The sequence below is a fragment of the Juglans microcarpa x Juglans regia genome, chromosome 2S (assembly GCF_004785595.1).
Source record: "Juglans microcarpa x Juglans regia isolate MS1-56 chromosome 2S, Jm3101_v1.0, whole genome shotgun sequence".
NCBI classification, from domain to species: Eukaryota; Viridiplantae; Streptophyta; class Magnoliopsida; order Fagales; family Juglandaceae; genus Juglans; species Juglans microcarpa x Juglans regia.
Genome location: NC_054597.1, coordinates 11,713,326 through 11,731,666, shown reverse-complemented (window position 1 = coordinate 11,731,666; position 18,341 = coordinate 11,713,326). Strand labels below are relative to the sequence as shown.

Sequence of the window (18,341 nt, the reverse complement as noted above, 5' to 3'; positions counted from 1 at the left end):
AATGATGACTAGATCTTTATAAGCCAATAGTCAAATACTTTTACAGAGTATAAACAAGCTATTTGTAATGCCTGTCTTTGTGGTGAGACTTTTTATAAAATGATTTTAGAAAAGATAACGGGAATTACCGTTCGATTTAAAACTTTTTGCGTCCATACCCAGGGTGCAAGATTCTACGTTATAAAATAAAATGTGATTTGAGAATAAAAAAGGTTTACAGCCGAAATCATCAATTTTAACAATAAAAAAGGCATCTCATACATTTAAACGCTCATGCCTAGACTTTTGTGCTCTTCCCCATGGGCCGTGTCCGCCTGACACGTACTTCTCATTCAGTTCCTGTGGGTGAAGGGACATACATAAAAACTAAAATGAGTCGATGACTCGTAAGCATTACTTCATACAGTTAAAATATAATAATATAGATTTTCATTCATGCATTCATCATTCATACATACTATACGTACATGCGTGCGTGCATAGGTGCGTTCGTTTGAAAACATCACTAGACGGAATTTTTTTATTAAAATGGAACTTTCTTTTGGTAAAACGTGTCTCCCGTCAGTGCCTTCCTTTCTTAAAGAGTTCGTGTATTCATACATTCATACTTTCTTATCACTTTCATTGGCCAGTACACATTATTACGCCCCGTGTGTTAGGGTTAGTGGTCTTCCTTTGGACCTAGACTCCGCTCGTGGCCAAGGGTTGGAAATCCCTTTTTAGTCAGGGGCAGCATTGGGTGCACTTCCAGTACTATTTACCTGGCATTGCAATCTGCCTATTCATTGGTACCTTTTCCATTCATTCATATGGCCATTACGTATTTTCATACATTAAACGTTCAGTCCATTCTTTCAGTTCAGTCCTTTCTTACAGTCCAGCCCTTTCATTTCAGTCCTTTTCATTTAGTAGCTCATTCATGGAAAACGTCATTTAAAAGCATGGACTTAAACATCATCTTTCATGGCATCCATAAAAACATCAGTTAAAACAACATTGTTTTTCTTAGAAAATACATATAATAGACACAACATATAGTCATCCATTCACATGCGTACAATTAATACTTTGGGTACGTAAAAAGGGGCTGCTAAGGAGGGGCCGTACATACTTATACCTTTGAACACTTAGTATTTTCTTTCGTAAAATGTCTTTCGTGTCATTTAGTAAAGCATCGTAAAGAGAAAGCATTTCATTTTCCTTTCTTGTATTTTAGAAAACTCTAGTAGAGTAAGAATGCAATACTTACCTGGACTCCATGCTGCTTTCATATCATACAGTCCATTCATGTACATGTCAGATGGCAACCTACATGCATACACATAACCTTCACGTCATTCTCTATCTAGTACATAAGCAACTTAAACTTAGAAGACATAAGCTACACTTCACTTAGAACACTTTCCTTTTATCCCGTGCTCTTACGTGTCCTTTACTATGCCAACACCTACAGGGACCATTTACGGACACTATCTCTTCCCAACTCGACGTTCTTGCCTTGAGTGCTCATCACTGAAGTGAACCCATGATTCACCTTAGGATTAAGACACTAAAACATTCGTCTTACTTTTCCTGTTAACCACATTCCAACGCATGATTCCAACCGACGGAATCACGCATCCCAATCCTGACAATACACCCGTCGCTGCCTCTATGCATCTTAGCTCATACTAAATCCTCATTCTCATCCATCAAAGCCACATGACTCTAAGTCAACTCTGAGGCTTAAGCACCGTGTAGCTGTGCCCAGGAGAGATTACCCATTACATATGGTGAATCCGTCCGGCACATGTGTCTAACCAGATCACACATGTACCTTACTCCTATATCACTTAAGATCAACATATAGCACATTGATCACCTGCTTGTGTAACAAGCACCATACTCTGATACCAACCTTCTCTTAACCCGACTAGCATGACTCTTCATGCTACTCGTCCCTTTTGACAGTTCATCCCCACACTTAACACGACAAGACTCAATTGACAACCACACCTTACGTCACGTCATACAGCTCGAGACTACTCCCAAGTTACATCGTGACCTTGTCACATCACCTGACATCCCTCTATGCCATTCTTACGCCAACTCCTAATTCATCATGAGTACGGTTCCTCACATACTCCTATCACATCGTGACATCTCGTCACGATCTCGCTGTGCCATTTCTACGCTAACTCCTCACCTATCATAAGCACAACTGCTGGTAACCATGTCACTTCATTACATTCTCCAGTCATGCTTCCGCTGCGCACTTTTACACCTGTTCTACTACTTCACCCATACTTCCAGCAATAAGTCAATTACAGTAACACCCGTTGATGGGAACCAAGGTGGGCCTAGTCTGGTTCATATCACCCATCACCTCAGACTACAGGCTACACCATAACTATTTCGGGATACTGTTCCACAATTCCCGATACTACTCATCACGCTCTACGTCCATCGACCACACACCCATCATTATCTCTGCGACATGCCACACGGTGTATCCCTGCATCTCATGGAATACACTCCGCGTATACTCCCTTCTCACACGCTATGCCACATTACCACTATGGCGTACACGCCATATGGCACATCACTCCATCACATGGAGTACACTCCGTGTGTACTCCCTTCATACACACTAAGCCACACATCACCATTATGGCATACCTGCCATATGGTGCATCACCCATGCCATGCCACATAGAGTGTACTCTTCCCATTCCAGAATACGCCAGGAAGGTATATTTTACATATACTCTCCTTATCCCCTATGAGAGTACACGCTCTCTTCCTAATCCACACAACGTCACGTCATCTTTACAACACATAGTCCACAACCACACTTCACAGCATAGTCCACAACATTTCACAGCATACTACACAGATATGTCCAACACTTCACATACACAGCACATCACAATACAACAAACTCCACAAATACTAACAGCACAGTCCACAACCCAATCAACTAATCAACATATATAAATAACGAGGGATAGAGGGTTATACCATCGACGTGATAACCTGTGCATTGCTCACTGATCGTCATAGCCTATGATGTCGGAAGGGTTGTTAGCTAGCTGTTTGGGCGTTTGGATAGCTAAATGTGATCTTGGAAGGGCTCATGGTGGCCTTGTGATGGTGGCAAGGAGCGTAGCGCGGCGGATCTGGCCGTGTACAGTGGCCGTCAGTCACACGCATTGACTGTCCACCATGCATAGTGGCTGCCCACCACATAAAGTGGTGGTTTGGGCTTAGGGTTAGACTAAGGGAGGTCAAGGGAGGTTGCTGGTGTAGCCGTGGAGGCTCGTGGTGGTGGCATAGTGGTCCACGATGGTGGAGGGGAAACTGGCCATGTGTGAGAGTGAGAGATGCCGTGAGAGAGTGAGGGAGCATAGGTGGCAGATCGGGGCCATGGGTGGTTGGGATGGGTCAGTGGTGGCCTGAGAATGCTGGAGAAGGTGGTCACACACCGTGAGTGGCATTGTACGGTGGTGGAGGTGGCCTAATGGGGAGTGGGCATCCATGAGAGAGTGAGGGAAGGTGAGCATGCATGGTGGCTCGGCTGGATGTGGGGATGGCTAGGAGAGGTGGTCGGTAGCCAAAGGGGGTCCCAGTGGTGGTGTGGTGGTCGAAGGAGGTGGAGCTCCGCTGTGGGTGTGGAGAACCCGTGCAAGAGAGAGGTGGACTTTGTGGGGGCAAACGGCAGGGAGATGGAGGCCAAGCTCACTGGAGGAGGATGGCCGGTGGGAGGGGAGGCTATCGTGGAGGTGGTGGCACCGGAGGATGGCGCACGGCGGTGTAGCAACATCAAGCCCATTCGGGCTATGCACTGCCGAGAGAGAGGAATAAAGAGCGTGAGAAAGGGAGACCGGTGTGGGGGACTCGCCGGAGTAAGGTGGTGCCGGTGGAAGGGGCGGTGAGGCTCACCGGCTCACAGCGGCGCCGGACTGTGTAGTGGAAGAATCGGGCATGAGGGAGAGTTGCGTACGAAATACGCTAAAGGAGAGGGAGGAGAAAGAAAGAGCCGAGGGAAAAGTAAGGGAGAAAGAGAAAGAAGCTGGGGTTTTATTCTAAAAACCAGCGTCTGGGGATCTACACAACGATTTAACAACGGACCTCAAACACTAATTTAAAATGCATAAATGTTAATTTAATTAAAAGTACTGAGAGGAATTAAGATAGAATATTATTTAAAATAATATTCCTTCATCATTAATAAAATGATGAAATCTTACTTAACATATTTAAGAGAATAAAACCATTAAATTAATTTAAAGATTTCATCATTATTTAAATCACGTAATATTTTAAATAACTGGAATAAATGATTCCCCACAATTATAATATTTTTGGAGCTCTTCAAAGATATTATAATTGAGTTATTTAAAATATTACTTAGTTAAATAACGATGGGAATATTCCATTTAAAATACACAACTTCAAAACACAAAGATGGCTTTAGAAATCATATAGTATCTTAAAAACACGCCATCGAGGCCTGGCATGCATAACGAGACTCACAATCGCTAGAGGGAAGGGCAGGCTATTACATAATTTCCGTCTTCGGAACTTGCTTACGTCAGAAAGAAGAAGCCTTACGTCAGAAAGAAAGAACTTACGTCAGAAGGAATGAGCGGGGTGTTATACTGTTAATTAGGTTGTTAATGCCAAGTTACAAAAAACAGAAGGAACAAATAGTCAGACAACTAGTGTTAGAAGAGCTACATGAACTTTAAGGCAATTAATGGAACCTGTGAGAAAAATTAACCCAAGATAACCCGCTATCTTTGATCTTCCCACCACTGCAGGTAACCCAAGATATTTCTCAAAAACTCCAGTAGACTTTACCCTAGCCATCTTTAGGATTGAAGAACTAAGAGTTTAGATAGAAACTCTAGACGTAAGAGTTGGAATGGAAACTATACGAGATCTAAATCGATTAGACTAATAAAAGTTCTTACTTGAGCAACAGTATTGAATTTAACAAAATTAATAATGAATTTAATGCTTCAGCTGGCAAGGGAATGATGACTGTATCTTTATTACAATATTTTGAACACCGCTCCGGTCAAAGCACTGGAACGAAATATTTCGATATCGGTACCATTTTGTGTATCGTTTCGGAATAGTCTATACATGAATAAATTATATATATACACACATATAAACTATATTTTAAAATAATAATAAAATAAGTCATAAACTCAATAATACTTCTCAAATTTTATATAAATTTTTTTTATAAATCTGAACTATAGAAAAAAGTGAGTTTTGATATTTTTACTAAATAAAATTTACTTGTATATTTCTCATGTGTCATAGTACTGGTCATCTTGGGTGTGGCCATCGTCACATGAGAAGCATTAGCGCGTGCCCCATGGGTATGGCATATATGGGACCCATGCGGTGCGTATCTCAAATCTAGATTTTGTAGATAGACCACAGCCTAGCTAGAAGGATAACTTTAGCTACACTTTTATAAAAATTTCTTGCAGTTTTACTTAAATTAAAAAAGTGGCATAAATTATTCAACTCCTATAAACATACTGGATGAAATGTATATTTCGGCCGAAATTCGGAATACCAGCCAGTCCTGGCCAAAACAACCCAATACAGCCGGAATTTGATCCGAAATGAAACGCAACCCTCTCTTGTACCGGCTACTATTCCGGTAAAGTATATTTCGGTTGTAGCGATACGAAATTCAAAACTTTACTTTATAAGCTAATAGTCAAAGACTTTTAAAGAGTATAAACAAGCTATTAATTAGGTTGTTAATGCAAAGTTACAAAAAATAGAATGAACAAATAGTCAAACAACTAGTGTTAGAAGAGCTCTTTAAGGCAATTAATTGAACCCGTGAGAAAAATTAACCCAAGATAACCCGCTATCTTTGATTTTCAAAAGCTCCAGTAGACTTTACCCTAGCCGTCCTTAGGATTGAAGAACTAAGAGTTTAGATAGAAACTCTAGACGTAAGAGTTGGAATGGAAACTATACGGGATCTAAATCCATTAGACTAATAAAAGTTTTTACTTGAGATACAGTATTGAATTTAACAAAATTAATAATGAATTTAATGCTTCAACTGGCAAGGGAATGATGACTGGATCTTTATAACAATGTTTTGAATACAGTTTCGATCAAGACACTGGAACGAATATTTCGATACCGATTCTGTTTCGTGTATCATTTCGGAATAATCTATACATGAATAAATTATATATATACACACATATAAACTATATTTTAAAATAACAATAAAATAAGTCATAAACTCAATAATACTTCTCAAATTTTATATAAATTTTTTTTGTAAAAATCTGAACTATAAAAAAAAGTGAGTTTTTATATTTTTACTAAATAAAATTTACTTGTATATTTCTCACGTGTCATAGTTTGAGGGAGAGTACTGGTCATGTTGGGTGTGGGCATCGTCACACGAGAAGCATAATGCAGTGCATATATCAGATCTAGATTTTGTCAAACAGACCACAGCCTAGCTAGAAAGATAACTTTAACTACACTTTCACAAAAATATCTTCCAGTTTTACTTAGATTATAAAAATGGCATAAATTATTCAACCCCTATAAACAAACAGGAAAAAATGTATATTTCGGCCGAAATCCGAAATACCGGCCGAAACAACCTGGTATGGCCAGTATTTGATTCGAAACGAAACGCAACTTTCTCCTATACTGGCTACTGTTCCAATACAGTATATTTTAATCGTACTGGCCGGTGCGGTACGAAATTCAAAACTTTGTTTTATAAGCCAATAGTCAAAGACTTTTAAAGAGTATAAACAAGCTATTAATTAGGTTGTTAATGCAAAGTTACAAAAAACAGAAGGAACAAATATTCAGACAACTAGTGTTAGAAGAGCTGCATGAACTTTAAGGCAATTAATTGAATCCGTGAGCAAAATGTTTGTGCCAGCAAACAAACATTTGAGGCAAAGTAAATGAATTGGTTGAACTTAGACAAACTGAAGCCTAATAATGGTAAAGATCAATTGGCACTTAAAAAAAAAATTCCTTATTCAATCAAAACATTTAATATCCACCTCACAGCCGCATCAACAAATAGCCATGATCAAGGCAACCTACAAAGTCACGTACAGCTTGATAGTTCTCTATAAAATAGTTAACACAATCATGGAGGTTTGAACTGGTGCTTGAATACAAGCAGCGGGCATTTTCCCTCCAAAATTGCCTTGCTATCTACTGACCCATGGCGAGCCCCATCTGTCTCCCTTTACATGACAGAATCCCACTTAGAAACACTCTGCAAAGAACCTTGAATATCATAATCCTATTCCTACTCCTCTCTCTCCTAACTTATCGTTTTCTCCACTTCAAAAACCATGGAGGACTCACTTGGCTCCTTGCCTTCCTATGCGAGTCATGGTTCACTCTCACTTGGGTTCTAGTCCTCAACCTCAATTGGAGTCCAGTGATATTCAAAACGTACCCGGACCGTCTCTTGCAAGGGTACGTAATTCTGCTATGATTTATTTGCTACATAAATTGTTGGAATAATATATAATAGTGAGTGAATGATAATAAAAGTTCATTTAATTGTATAACTTAATATTGTAATGATTATTCTTGATTTTATTGAACGTAGGGTACCTGACTTTCCCTCAGTGGACATGTTTGTGACGACTGCAGACCCTGTGCTAGAACCTCCTATCATCCTTGTAAACACAGTGCTCTCCTTGTTGGCAGTAGATTACCCGGCTCAGAAGCTTGCTTGCTATGTATCGGATGATGGCTGTTCTCCTCTTACCTACCATTCCCTTGTCGAGGCGTCAAAGTTTGCCCAACTTTGGGTGCCTTTTTGTAGGAAGTATGATATTCAAGTTAGAGCTCCCTTTAGATACTTTTCCAATGATCCCATTATAACGTTCAGTGATAGGACAAAGGAGTTCCAACATGAATGGAAAAGGATGAAGGTAATAGTAATAATAATTCATTTCCTGCATGCCAGAGTTAGATCAATTCATCTCAAAATCGATATACCTTAAAGAGCCCTACTGTCTTCATCACTCGTACTGTGTAGGAAGAGTATGAGCAGCTTTGCCACAAAATTGAGGTGGCGGTCCAAAAATCTGTGCCACCTTGTGATTTTACAGATGATTTTGCAGAATTCTCGAATGTCGATCGCAATAACCATCCACCTGTTATAAAGGTACGTACGTAATTAACTCACGTAATTAACTCACTTTTTCATTTCGCTGGGAAATATATCTATATGTGTGTACGTGTAATTTCGGATGAACTTGAGAAAAAAAAAAAAAAACCCTTATTATACTACTATTACGGTCTCAATTCAAGTACATGACTCCGAACTATGACTTGTGTAGAATCACCAAGACTGTTATCTATATGTATTTTGATAATCTTAATTGCAGGTTATGTGGGAGAACAAGGAAAGTCTCCCAGATGGGTTGCCTCATTTAGTCTATATATCTAGGGAGAAGCGGCATAATCATCCAAATCATTATAAAGCGGGAGCCATGAACGTTCTAGTAAGATTAATTAATTTATTTAGTTATTAAAAGGAGTTGATAATTCATATATATATCGAATTCATTCATTCTCTACATGAAGAAATTAAACAAGTAATTACCAATGTTTTTCTAATTAATTATTCATTGCTTCTATCAAATATTTATATAGACAAGAGTGTCTGGATTGATGACGAATGCTCCCTACATGCTCAACGTAGACTGCGACATGTTTGTGAATAATCCAAAAGCTGTTCTTCATGCAATGTGCATGTTCTTGGACTCCAAGAGTGAATCAACAATAGCATTTGCTCAATTCCCGCAAGCATTCTATGATGGATTAAAGGACGATCCTTATGGCAATCAAATGGTGGTTGCATTCCAAGTGGGTCAAATTTAAATCCTTTTTTTTTTCTTTTTTGTGCTCATTCTTATAATATATATCTCATCATCCATATACAGATATTCATGTTGTTTTACAAGAAAAATGATTGTATTTTTCTTATGTACATAGCATTTCGGACGTGGAACAGCAGGAATTCAAGGACCAATATATGCAGGAACAGGTTGTTTTCACAGAAGAAAGATTATCTATGGTTTGTCTTTAGATGATGTAGGCTCAATTAATGGTAAGTGAAGTAATTACTTTAATTTTTTTGAACTCAAAAAATAATTAAAAAATGCATTCTCGAAGTTTCAATTCGGCTGGAACTTTAACTTTTTATTTAACGAGGTTTTTCCTTTTTGTGTGAAAAAAAATATTTTTCATTTCTCATTTTCACAGCAAATTTGGCTTTGGATATATGTTCGAAGTTTGGGAGTTCAAAGGAGTTGATCAAATCGGTTGCTGATGCTTTGAAAGGGAAACCGCGTCCACCAAACAGTCTTCAAAGCTGTATTGAGGCAGCCTTCCAAGTAGCTGGTTGTGTGTACGAGAATCGCACTAGTTGGGGTACAAAGGTCAGTTAGCAAACCATAAAAAGGTCCAAAATTGAAAGCTCATTTCAAGAAATGAGTTTGCATATGTTTTTTCTATTTATATTTTTGCACTTCCATGTTTTTGGTTGTCCCATTTCAGATGGGTTGGTTGTATGGATCTGCAACAGAGGACATCCAAACAGGGCTACTGATTCATAAAAGGGGTTGGAGGTCTTGCTATTGTACCCCAGACCCACCTGCCTTTTGTGGGTGTGCCCCCTCAGGTGGCCCTGCCACAATGACCCAACAAAAGAGGTGGGCTACCGGCTTGCTTGAAATTCTATTCAGCAGAGGCTGTCCCATATTTGCCTCCCTCTTTGCAAAGCTCCAATGGAGGCAAAGCTTAGCCTATCTGTTGATACTCAGTTTAGGCCTACACCCAGTCTTTGAGCTATGCTATGTTGCTCTTCCAGCCTATTGTATTATTGTCGACTCCCACTTTTTGCCCAAGGTAAGATTCATATGCCAGAACCCAACAATTTTCACTCTTAAAAGCTCAAAATTCATGTTTGTACATTATATATAGGTCCAGGAGCCAGCCCTATGTGTATCGATTGCTCTCTTTCTCACAAACAACATAAACACATTATATGAATACCTGAGTGCTGGCCTATCGGTTCGAGCATGGTGGAATAACCAGAGAATGACAAGGGTAAGCACAATGACAGCATGGTTGTTCGGATTTTTTAGTGTCATGCTCAAGCTCTTTGGATTATCTGAGACAGTCTTTGAAGTTACACCAAAAGACCAACCCAGTGATAGTGGTGGTGATGATGATGATGATGCTGGTAGTTTTACCTTCAATGAGTCGCCCATTTTTGTGCCAGGGTTAACCATTTTGCTTGTTCACTTGACTACGTTGGTCGTGAGCTTGTTAAAGTTGCGGCATCCACCAGCTCATGATGGGCGTGGATCGGGGCTTGGGAGGCTTTCTGCAGTGGTTGGTTGGTGCTATGCTTCTGGCCATTTTTTAAGGGGCTGTTTCGAAAGGGAAAGCATAGGATTCCCAAAGCCACCATATACAAGTCAGCCACTTTGGCATTTCTTTTTCTTTTTTGGTGTAGAAGGACTGCAATGGGTTGAGACTTTGGTCGTCTAATTCTATTACTGTTTTCTCATGATTTTCTTTGGGTCAGATCAGTTATGACACATCACGTACAAGATGTGTTTGAATTGATCTCCATATAAGTCAGATAATGTCTCTAATCTAAGCTTTAGTTTGAAACTATTGAAATAATATGAAGTATTCTTAAGCCGTCTTGATCATTACAACCCGAAGCTCAAACCAAGTGATCAGTTTCTTCTAAATCTGGAAAAATATAAGACATTATTTATCTATATATGCTACGTTTTGGTTCTTAGAAACATGATAGTATTTCTTTCAGAGCCTTGATTAGGTTTGAACTTTGAAGAGCCAAATATGATATTGATATTAGTAATTTTAGAATTTCTTATGTTCAGGTCCCAAGGATTATGTATATATGTTCTTATATTATTTTTTAGAACAAAATATTTATCAATCATCTTGGAATTAAGCGATCTGTTAGTAAGTCCTATGGACCCTCGTATGAGTAAAATATATATCCAACTTCGTTACTTCAAAAGAAATAATAACATAACAAAATATCTTTAAAAGTAACATTTTAGACATAATGTGATACTAAGACTAAGCACTCGTTTGAAAAGTGAGATGAAATGAGATGAAATAGTTTTAGATGAGCTGAATAAAATATTGTTAGAATATTATTTTTAATATTAATATTGTTTTAAGATTTGAAAAAGTTGAATTATTTATTATATTTTATATGATAATTTAGAAAAATTATAATAATAAAATAAAATGAGATGAGTTGAGAATGTTTCTGTATAGACTTTAAATAATCAATTTTTCCATTAAGAACTTTAAAGGAAAAAAAAAATAAAAATAAAAACTCGAGAGGAGTAATATTGACCCCATTTAGAGTATCTAGACTACTAGTAGTTTAGTGTAATCAGCAAAATTCATGTTTAGTTCGTTTTCTTTTTTTTTTTGGGCTTTGTGTAGTTATACCAAATGTATAAGTGAATGATAAGTATGCAACCAATTTCTTTACATACCAAAACCTCTAATGGCGATCTTTCATAGGTACCTTTCAACAAAGTTTCTTTTATAAAAAGAGGGATGTCATTATGCCGCCTACATGCGATCGTTTATTGTGTATACTTTTATTTTCTTCTTTTTTTTTATTTCAAACATTTTTTAAACATACTTAAATATTTTTAAAACATAAAAAAAAATATAAATACATTAATAGTTACTTTCTTAACCATTAAGAAAAAAATTAAAAAATAAATAAATACATGAGTTGTCAAAATAAAGAAACAAATTGAAAAGACATAATAGCATTATTCTTATAAAAAAAGATACATACCACACTACACGTCACATGATAAAGTGTTACTGTCTATCAACTTTTGAATTTTATTTTTTTAAATATTCTAGAATGATGAAAGTGCAACATTTTATATTGTGATATGAAAATAAGATAAAAGTGTAATATGGAGCATTACTCCTAACTTATTTGGGGAATTATTATTAGATCTCTTGATGATTGTTCCTACCGAACACCAATGGTCGAAGTAATTTTGTTAAATTCATAGTCATTGTCGAATGTGAGTTTAGTCATTCTTAGGAAATTTCCAAATTAGGGTCTTTTTTGTTTTTCTTAATCAGTCTTTATCTTAATTGTCACTACTCATGATCTTTTGCTTAGACAAAATAATTTACAGTCTAACAAAGAGTCTTTGTTTAGACAAAAATTTGTCGAATTTCTAGAATTATTATTTCTAATTAAGAAAACAATGATCTTTTTTTTTTTCTGTATACAAAGTCTCTATTTAAATTTTTATATTAATTAATTTCCTTGGAATAGTGAGAACAAAATAGAGGAGACTTGAAAATTATATGAACGCATAAAAATATTTAGAACTTGCAATTAGTTTTCAAAAGTAAATTCTCTTACAAAAACCAATATTGTTCTATATTCTTCAAATATATATATATACGAGACCATTTCCCCCACCTTAATATAAGAAAAAATTATACTCATCATCCTTATATTATACACTATCTATAATTTTTTTTTCTCTTATTAAATGTGTAGTGTATAAATGATGAGTAGAACTGTAGAAAAATTTCTTTAGTTTAGCACTAATAAAATAAAAATAAATAAATAAAATCATGTGTAGTATGTAGTATTGAAATAATGAGTAGGACTCTAACATAATTCGATATAAAAATTTGGGTGGCTCTACAGCCACCGCTGGGAGCTCCCATTGGGGGCTCCCGATAGTGCATTTCATCTGTGTTTTTTATTTTTTATTTTTTACTTTTTTTTCACAAGCATTTTTTTATTACTTTAAAATATTTATTTTTTTAAAACTCACAACATCATTAAAAAATATTTCTTTAATCATTAAGTAAAAAAGATCCCAATGCATGCCTCCAACATAAAGATTAGCATTTTCAAAAAGAAAAATTATAGATATAAACATCACATTTTACGCACTATTTAAAAATATATAATTTTATTTTTTTTATCCTCATACTTCTTAACTTGTAAAATATAAAATATAAAATATAAAATATAAAAAAGTAAAATTATATATTTTTAAATTATGTACAGGAATATAGAGGTTCTGCATAGCCCGACAATTTTACTTAGGGGTGTGCAAAATTCCGAATCCGTCCGACTTCCGCTCCGACTCCGACTCCGACTTTGTCGGAGTCATCGGAATTCGAAGTCAGAATTCAGAGTAGCTCCGAATATGTATTCGGAGTCAGAGTCGGAGTCGGAGCTCCAAGAAGCTCCGATTCCGACTCCGAAATTTTTTTTACTGTACACTTGCGCTCGAGCGAGGTGTCGAGCGCAAGTCGAGCACACGTTGTATTGAACATTGGCTCGAGCGACATGTCGAGCGGAAGTCGAGCGAACCTCTCTGGAAGAGTTCTGCTCGAGCGACATGTCGAGCGGAAGTCGAGCGAACCTCTCTGAAAGAGTTCCGCTCGAGCGCCACGTCGAGCGCACGTTGAGCTCCGATCTTATGTCGGAGCTCCTATAGGAGGTCGGAGCTCCGATAGGATGTCGGAGCTCCGACCTCCGATCGGAGTCGGACTCTGACTCCAATTCAGAGTCGGAGTCGGAGCTCCAATTTGGCTCCAACTCTTGTCGGAGTCGGAGGTCGAAAACGAGCACTCCGACTCCGTCGGAGTCGGAGCCCAGCCCTAATTTTACCGATAAAGCCGAAAGGAAACAAAGGCTTACAAAAGCCGCTCGAAGTTGGAAAACAAAAATTAAATATCGTTGTATAATTATTTTTTATTCAAAAAGTAGATACTAAATAGTCGGGATAGTTAAGTGCGAAGGAGAAGATGAGGACGAAGACCACGAAGTCGAAGACCAGCTGAATTACGCTGCTGCCGACAACTGCTTCTCTCTCTCTCTCTCTCTCTCTCTCTCTACGAATATGGGTATGAATAATCCAACGGTGTTGAAGGTAGGGTTGGCGGTGGTGGGGCTGTGCATAGCGGGATACATTCTCGGGCCACCCCTCTACTGGCATTTCATGGAGGGATTAGCCGCCGTCAGCCACTCCTCAAATTCCTGCCCTCCTTGCCAGTGCGACTGTTCATCTCAGCCTCTCCTCTCCATCCCCGAAGGTACGCTTTTTTTTTTTTTTTTTTTTAATCTCTACCTTCCAAAATGTCTCTTTCCTTCCTTATATCTCTTTGCTTTTCTTGTTCGATCTGCTAGAGGGAAAAAAAAAAAAAAAAAAAAACCCAAAAGCAAGGTTCTTGTAGATCCCGTGCATTGAAGGAATAATACGATTGCTTACACCGTTTAATTCAATGATTCTCCCTCTCTCTCTCTAAAATTCTTGATGAATAATTGGCAATGTGTAGATTTACGGAAAGTATAGTTTGAGATATAGATATTTGTTAATTTCTTTAGAAATCTCGTAGTTTCTTAGTGTTTGCTTATCCCGGTTTGTTTAATTTTGAGTTGTGGAGCACTGAGTCATCTCTCTTTAGTTGCTAAGGCTTTGATGTTGCTTTCCTAGCCTTTTCACTTTGTGACCCAAGTCTTCCTTTGTGTCCAATTCGTTCCATATCTATGTTAAATTGTGTTGATAAATCGTATTTGACTTCTCTGATATGAAAATCAAAGTTTCTGCATTTGCTGGGTGTCATAAGCCCCGGATTTGAACTTTTCAAGGAGTTCTCTTTTTGCGTATCAAATCTTTTTAGTTTTTGCGTATTGATAAATGCGATTTTAGCCCCTTTTAATACAGATACTTCGAAAACACTTACCCAAAAAGCCAGTAAAAACCGAACAAATTCAGATACGCATTGATATCCTTGCTTATGCTAGAATATATTGATTTTCCCTTGATATCCTCATTTTGAGGATTCCAATCTAAAACGTTCCAACTATGCTTTGAAAAATCCTCAATCCCAATCCATTCTCCTTGCGGTCAATGTCCAACAACACCACTGTATGCATGTAATTTGTAAGGCGTGTAGCATTTTCCTTCCAACATTTCAAATCTTGCAAAAGCCAAATATTCTATATATATAAAGAACTAGGCTTGAATTTGACTGGTTTTAACTTATAAAAAAAAAAAAAATCTGACTGGTTTTAGATCTCTGGATATGAGGGGAATTCCCGCAATCTGACTGTGTGAACAATAGACGCACCCAGATTTCTTATTCCCATACACCTAGTATGTCTGCAAATTGTCAGTTACTTGCTTCGTGGATTATATAATGTTTGATATTCTGCTCCTACTTCTGATAATTCTGATAATGAAGGGTGCACTTAATTCAGGTTCTTTGTATGTACTTATTGCAGGATTGAACAATGGTTCTTTTGCAGGTTAGTTTCTGTTTCACGAATTGTTTCTGTTTCATGAATCCCGAATGCAAATTTTATTCTTAATAGTATTCTCATAAGCATTTGCATGGTAGAAATGGAGAACATTTTATCTCCTCCTTCCAGTTACACAGCATGCAGTTTCTTGTTCATGATGGATCACTATTCTGGCAGCTGGCTTGTACATTCTTACCTGGTTTAGTTTAGTTTCTGTTCTTTTAATATGCCGTTTCAAATTTACACCTTCAAACGCAGAAGGGGTATTTATTAAGGATCTGTTCTAATAAAGCTTTTTCCTGATATCACTAGCTAGCATGCATGTGCAATAATGCTCTGTTTTGAAAACTGAGATACAAATATTCCCTTATTACTTACTGAAAGCAAACAATCCTCTCTAATATTCACTTCTACACTTTACAGTTAATTCAGATTGGTATCAGGGGACACAGAAAATAAATCTTTCCTGTATTTTTTTTTTTTTTAAGACTTTTCGTTTGAATACATTTTGTTCTTCCATCTTTTTTTTTTTCTGAGATAATTGGGTCTAGTCACTTAAAGAAGATTGTGGAAGTGTAGCATAGGAGAATATTTTCATTCAATGAACTATGATTCCTGGTAATGTCCCACCTTTTGTTTTCCCTATTTGTTTTTCTAGTTTTCCTGGATAATTTTCTGCATCTGTTTTAGCTTTATGGTGGTAGTTTTCTTTTTTGTTTCTGGAAGTTGTAGGTATTTCCTTTGTATACGTCCTGTATACTTGGACTTATGCCTATTTCTTTGAATAAAATTTATTACCTATCAAAAAGAAAAAAAAGTTTTCATGTGTATGATTTTTGGTATTGTCCTCTTATAGTCTTTTGTGGTTATAACTATGGTGAAAGCATTTGGCACGCCCAATCTACCACCTTTTTTTCAATTTGAACTTCAAACTACTAAGCATCAAGTTGCAATCCAAACTGCCACATTTTGGCAATTTGCATTTGGCAATTTGCACCCTTGATCACGATATTCATTAATCTTAACTGTCAAATCTTAACCAAGGGTTCAAATTCCCAAATAGTGATAGTTTGAGGTGCAAATTAAAATGGCAAAAAAGCACAGAAGTGGAAATTTGGAGGTGTAAATTTTTTTTCCCTTAATTCTACTTTTACATTGGAACCAAGGGATTTCCACATTCTTTTTCTATTGGAGAGACGTGTCGGGTAGACAACATAATGCATATGTGAAAATACTTAAAGCCATTGATATTCCTGCACGATTTGTTATTTTCTTACTTGGCTTACAGCCTTACACTGGCATCCCATTTTGGAAAACATATCACCTAACGTTTACTTGTGATGTGATGTAGCTGATAATTGGCGTCAAATACCTTGTATGTTCTCATTCTCATGCGTTCAATTAACTTGAGATTGGTTGTGGGAAATCAGTTAGCAAATAGAGGATGATAATGAGGATTTGATGGGATCGAATCTCAGTTCTTTTGGTAATACTATTTTTTTTTCTTTGTTGGATCTGGAATATATAATGCAGATTGTGCAAAGCATGACCCAGAAGTGAGTGAAGACACTGAAAAAAATTTTGCGGAGCTATTGACAGAGGAACTGAAGCTTCGGGAAGCTGAAGCTTTGGAAAATCAGCAGCGTGCTGACATGGCTCTTCTTGAGGCAAAGAAGATTACATCCCAGTATCAAAAGGAAGCGGATAAGTGCAGTTCAGGTATGGAAACATGTGAGGAAGCAAGGGAGAAAGCTGAAGCAACATTAGTGGCTCAAAAGAGACTGACAGCGATGTGGGAGCTGAGAGCACGTCAGAGAGGATGGAAAGAAGGGATGGCCAACTCTCGTACTCAAAATCAGGGAAATGTCCAGACTTCATAGAAGCTCGATATTCGCCACATAAACAATCTAAGGCTGTTGTTCTAGAAGGTGAATCTCTATGCTGGTTGTGATAAATTTTCACTAGGCGTCACATTGTTTTCATGATTCTGTTCATCATCTTAAGCTATCTAAACTTTTTATTATTATTTGTAGTCAAATATAGGAACTTGTCACGAGGTAAGGCTGTTGTTCTAGAAGGTGAATCTCTATGCTGGTTGTGATAAATTTTCACTAGGCGTCACATTGTTTTCATGATTCTGTTCATCATCTTAAGCTATCTAAACTTTTTATTATTATTTGTAGTCAAATATAGGAACTTGTCACGAGGCTTCTGCAATTTGCCAATAGCACAAACATGCACAGATTTCTCTCTCTCTCTCTCTCACCCCCCAAGTTTAGTTAAAATGTTTCATTTGTAAGACTCACACAGTAGAGACTGCTATATTGTTCATTCTTATTTCAAAGCAAACCAAGAATTTGTGATTAAATGTCACTGCATGTAGCTTAAAATCCAGTAATATCGCCTTCTTGTTGTACAGATATCAAATATGGAAATTGGAACTTCCAGCAAGGGTTTTATAACTGTTAGCTACATCCGAATGCTCTATTATTCGCCGGTTTTCTGTAACGGAATAGTGTTGTGGCTTGTGATCACTTTTTTCTAAATATCATTTAAGAAAACGCTTAGATTAAGGATAATTAACTCGCCATTAGTAAAAGATATTTCAGGGTGGGATGAGTTTGCTAGCATGTTTTCAAGATGTTAAATGGTCAGTTATCACGTACAAGCTTCAAGCTATATATATCATCATATACTAAACGAGTCGAGTTTGAGCACGTAGTACATAGGCAAGCTTTGTTCATTTTATTTTTATACGAAGAGTTCGAACTTATCATCGGTTTATTTTTATATTTGAATTCAGTTTATTTATTATTCAAGAGAGCTTGAATTTGTTCATGATTTACTTTTTTGTATTAATTAATACGTAGATTCCTTCTAAGTCTCAACTATTGCTGAAATGGATGATACCATCTGTAAAATATTCTTTTCTTTTTTAGGACCAAAT

General features: G+C 37.1%; 1 protein-coding gene and 1 pseudogene across 4 annotated transcripts; both read left to right on the top strand.

Moving 5' to 3' along the window:
• The first annotated feature begins 7,228 nt into the window (after positions 1-7,228).
• LOC121253359 lies at positions 7,229-10,568 on the top strand (annotated as a pseudogene).
• Positions 10,569-13,831: 3,263 nt separating this feature from the next.
• On the top strand, positions 13,832-18,217 carry LOC121251953. Of its 4 annotated transcripts, none has more exons than XR_005938146.1 (4): positions 13,832-14,184; positions 15,377-15,400; positions 16,928-17,451; positions 17,602-17,767. XR_005938146.1 is itself a non-coding variant. In XM_041151377.1 (4 exons), the coding sequence occupies exons 1-3, from the start codon at positions 13,992-13,994 to the stop codon at positions 17,272-17,274; spliced, it is 564 nt and encodes a 187-aa protein (XP_041007311.1). In that variant the 5' UTR covers positions 13,872-13,991; the 3' UTR covers positions 17,275-17,306; positions 17,457-17,611. The 4 variants fall into 4 exon arrangements, 3 of the variants coding, with proteins under 3 accessions (XP_041007311.1, XP_041007309.1, XP_041007310.1); XM_041151377.1 differs by having other exon boundaries at positions 13,872-14,184; positions 16,928-17,306; positions 17,457-17,611; XM_041151375.1 differs by lacking the exon at positions 17,602-17,767 and adding an exon at positions 17,814-18,217 and having other exon boundaries at positions 13,873-14,184; positions 16,928-17,322.
• The last annotated feature ends 124 nt before the right edge of the window (positions 18,218-18,341 follow it).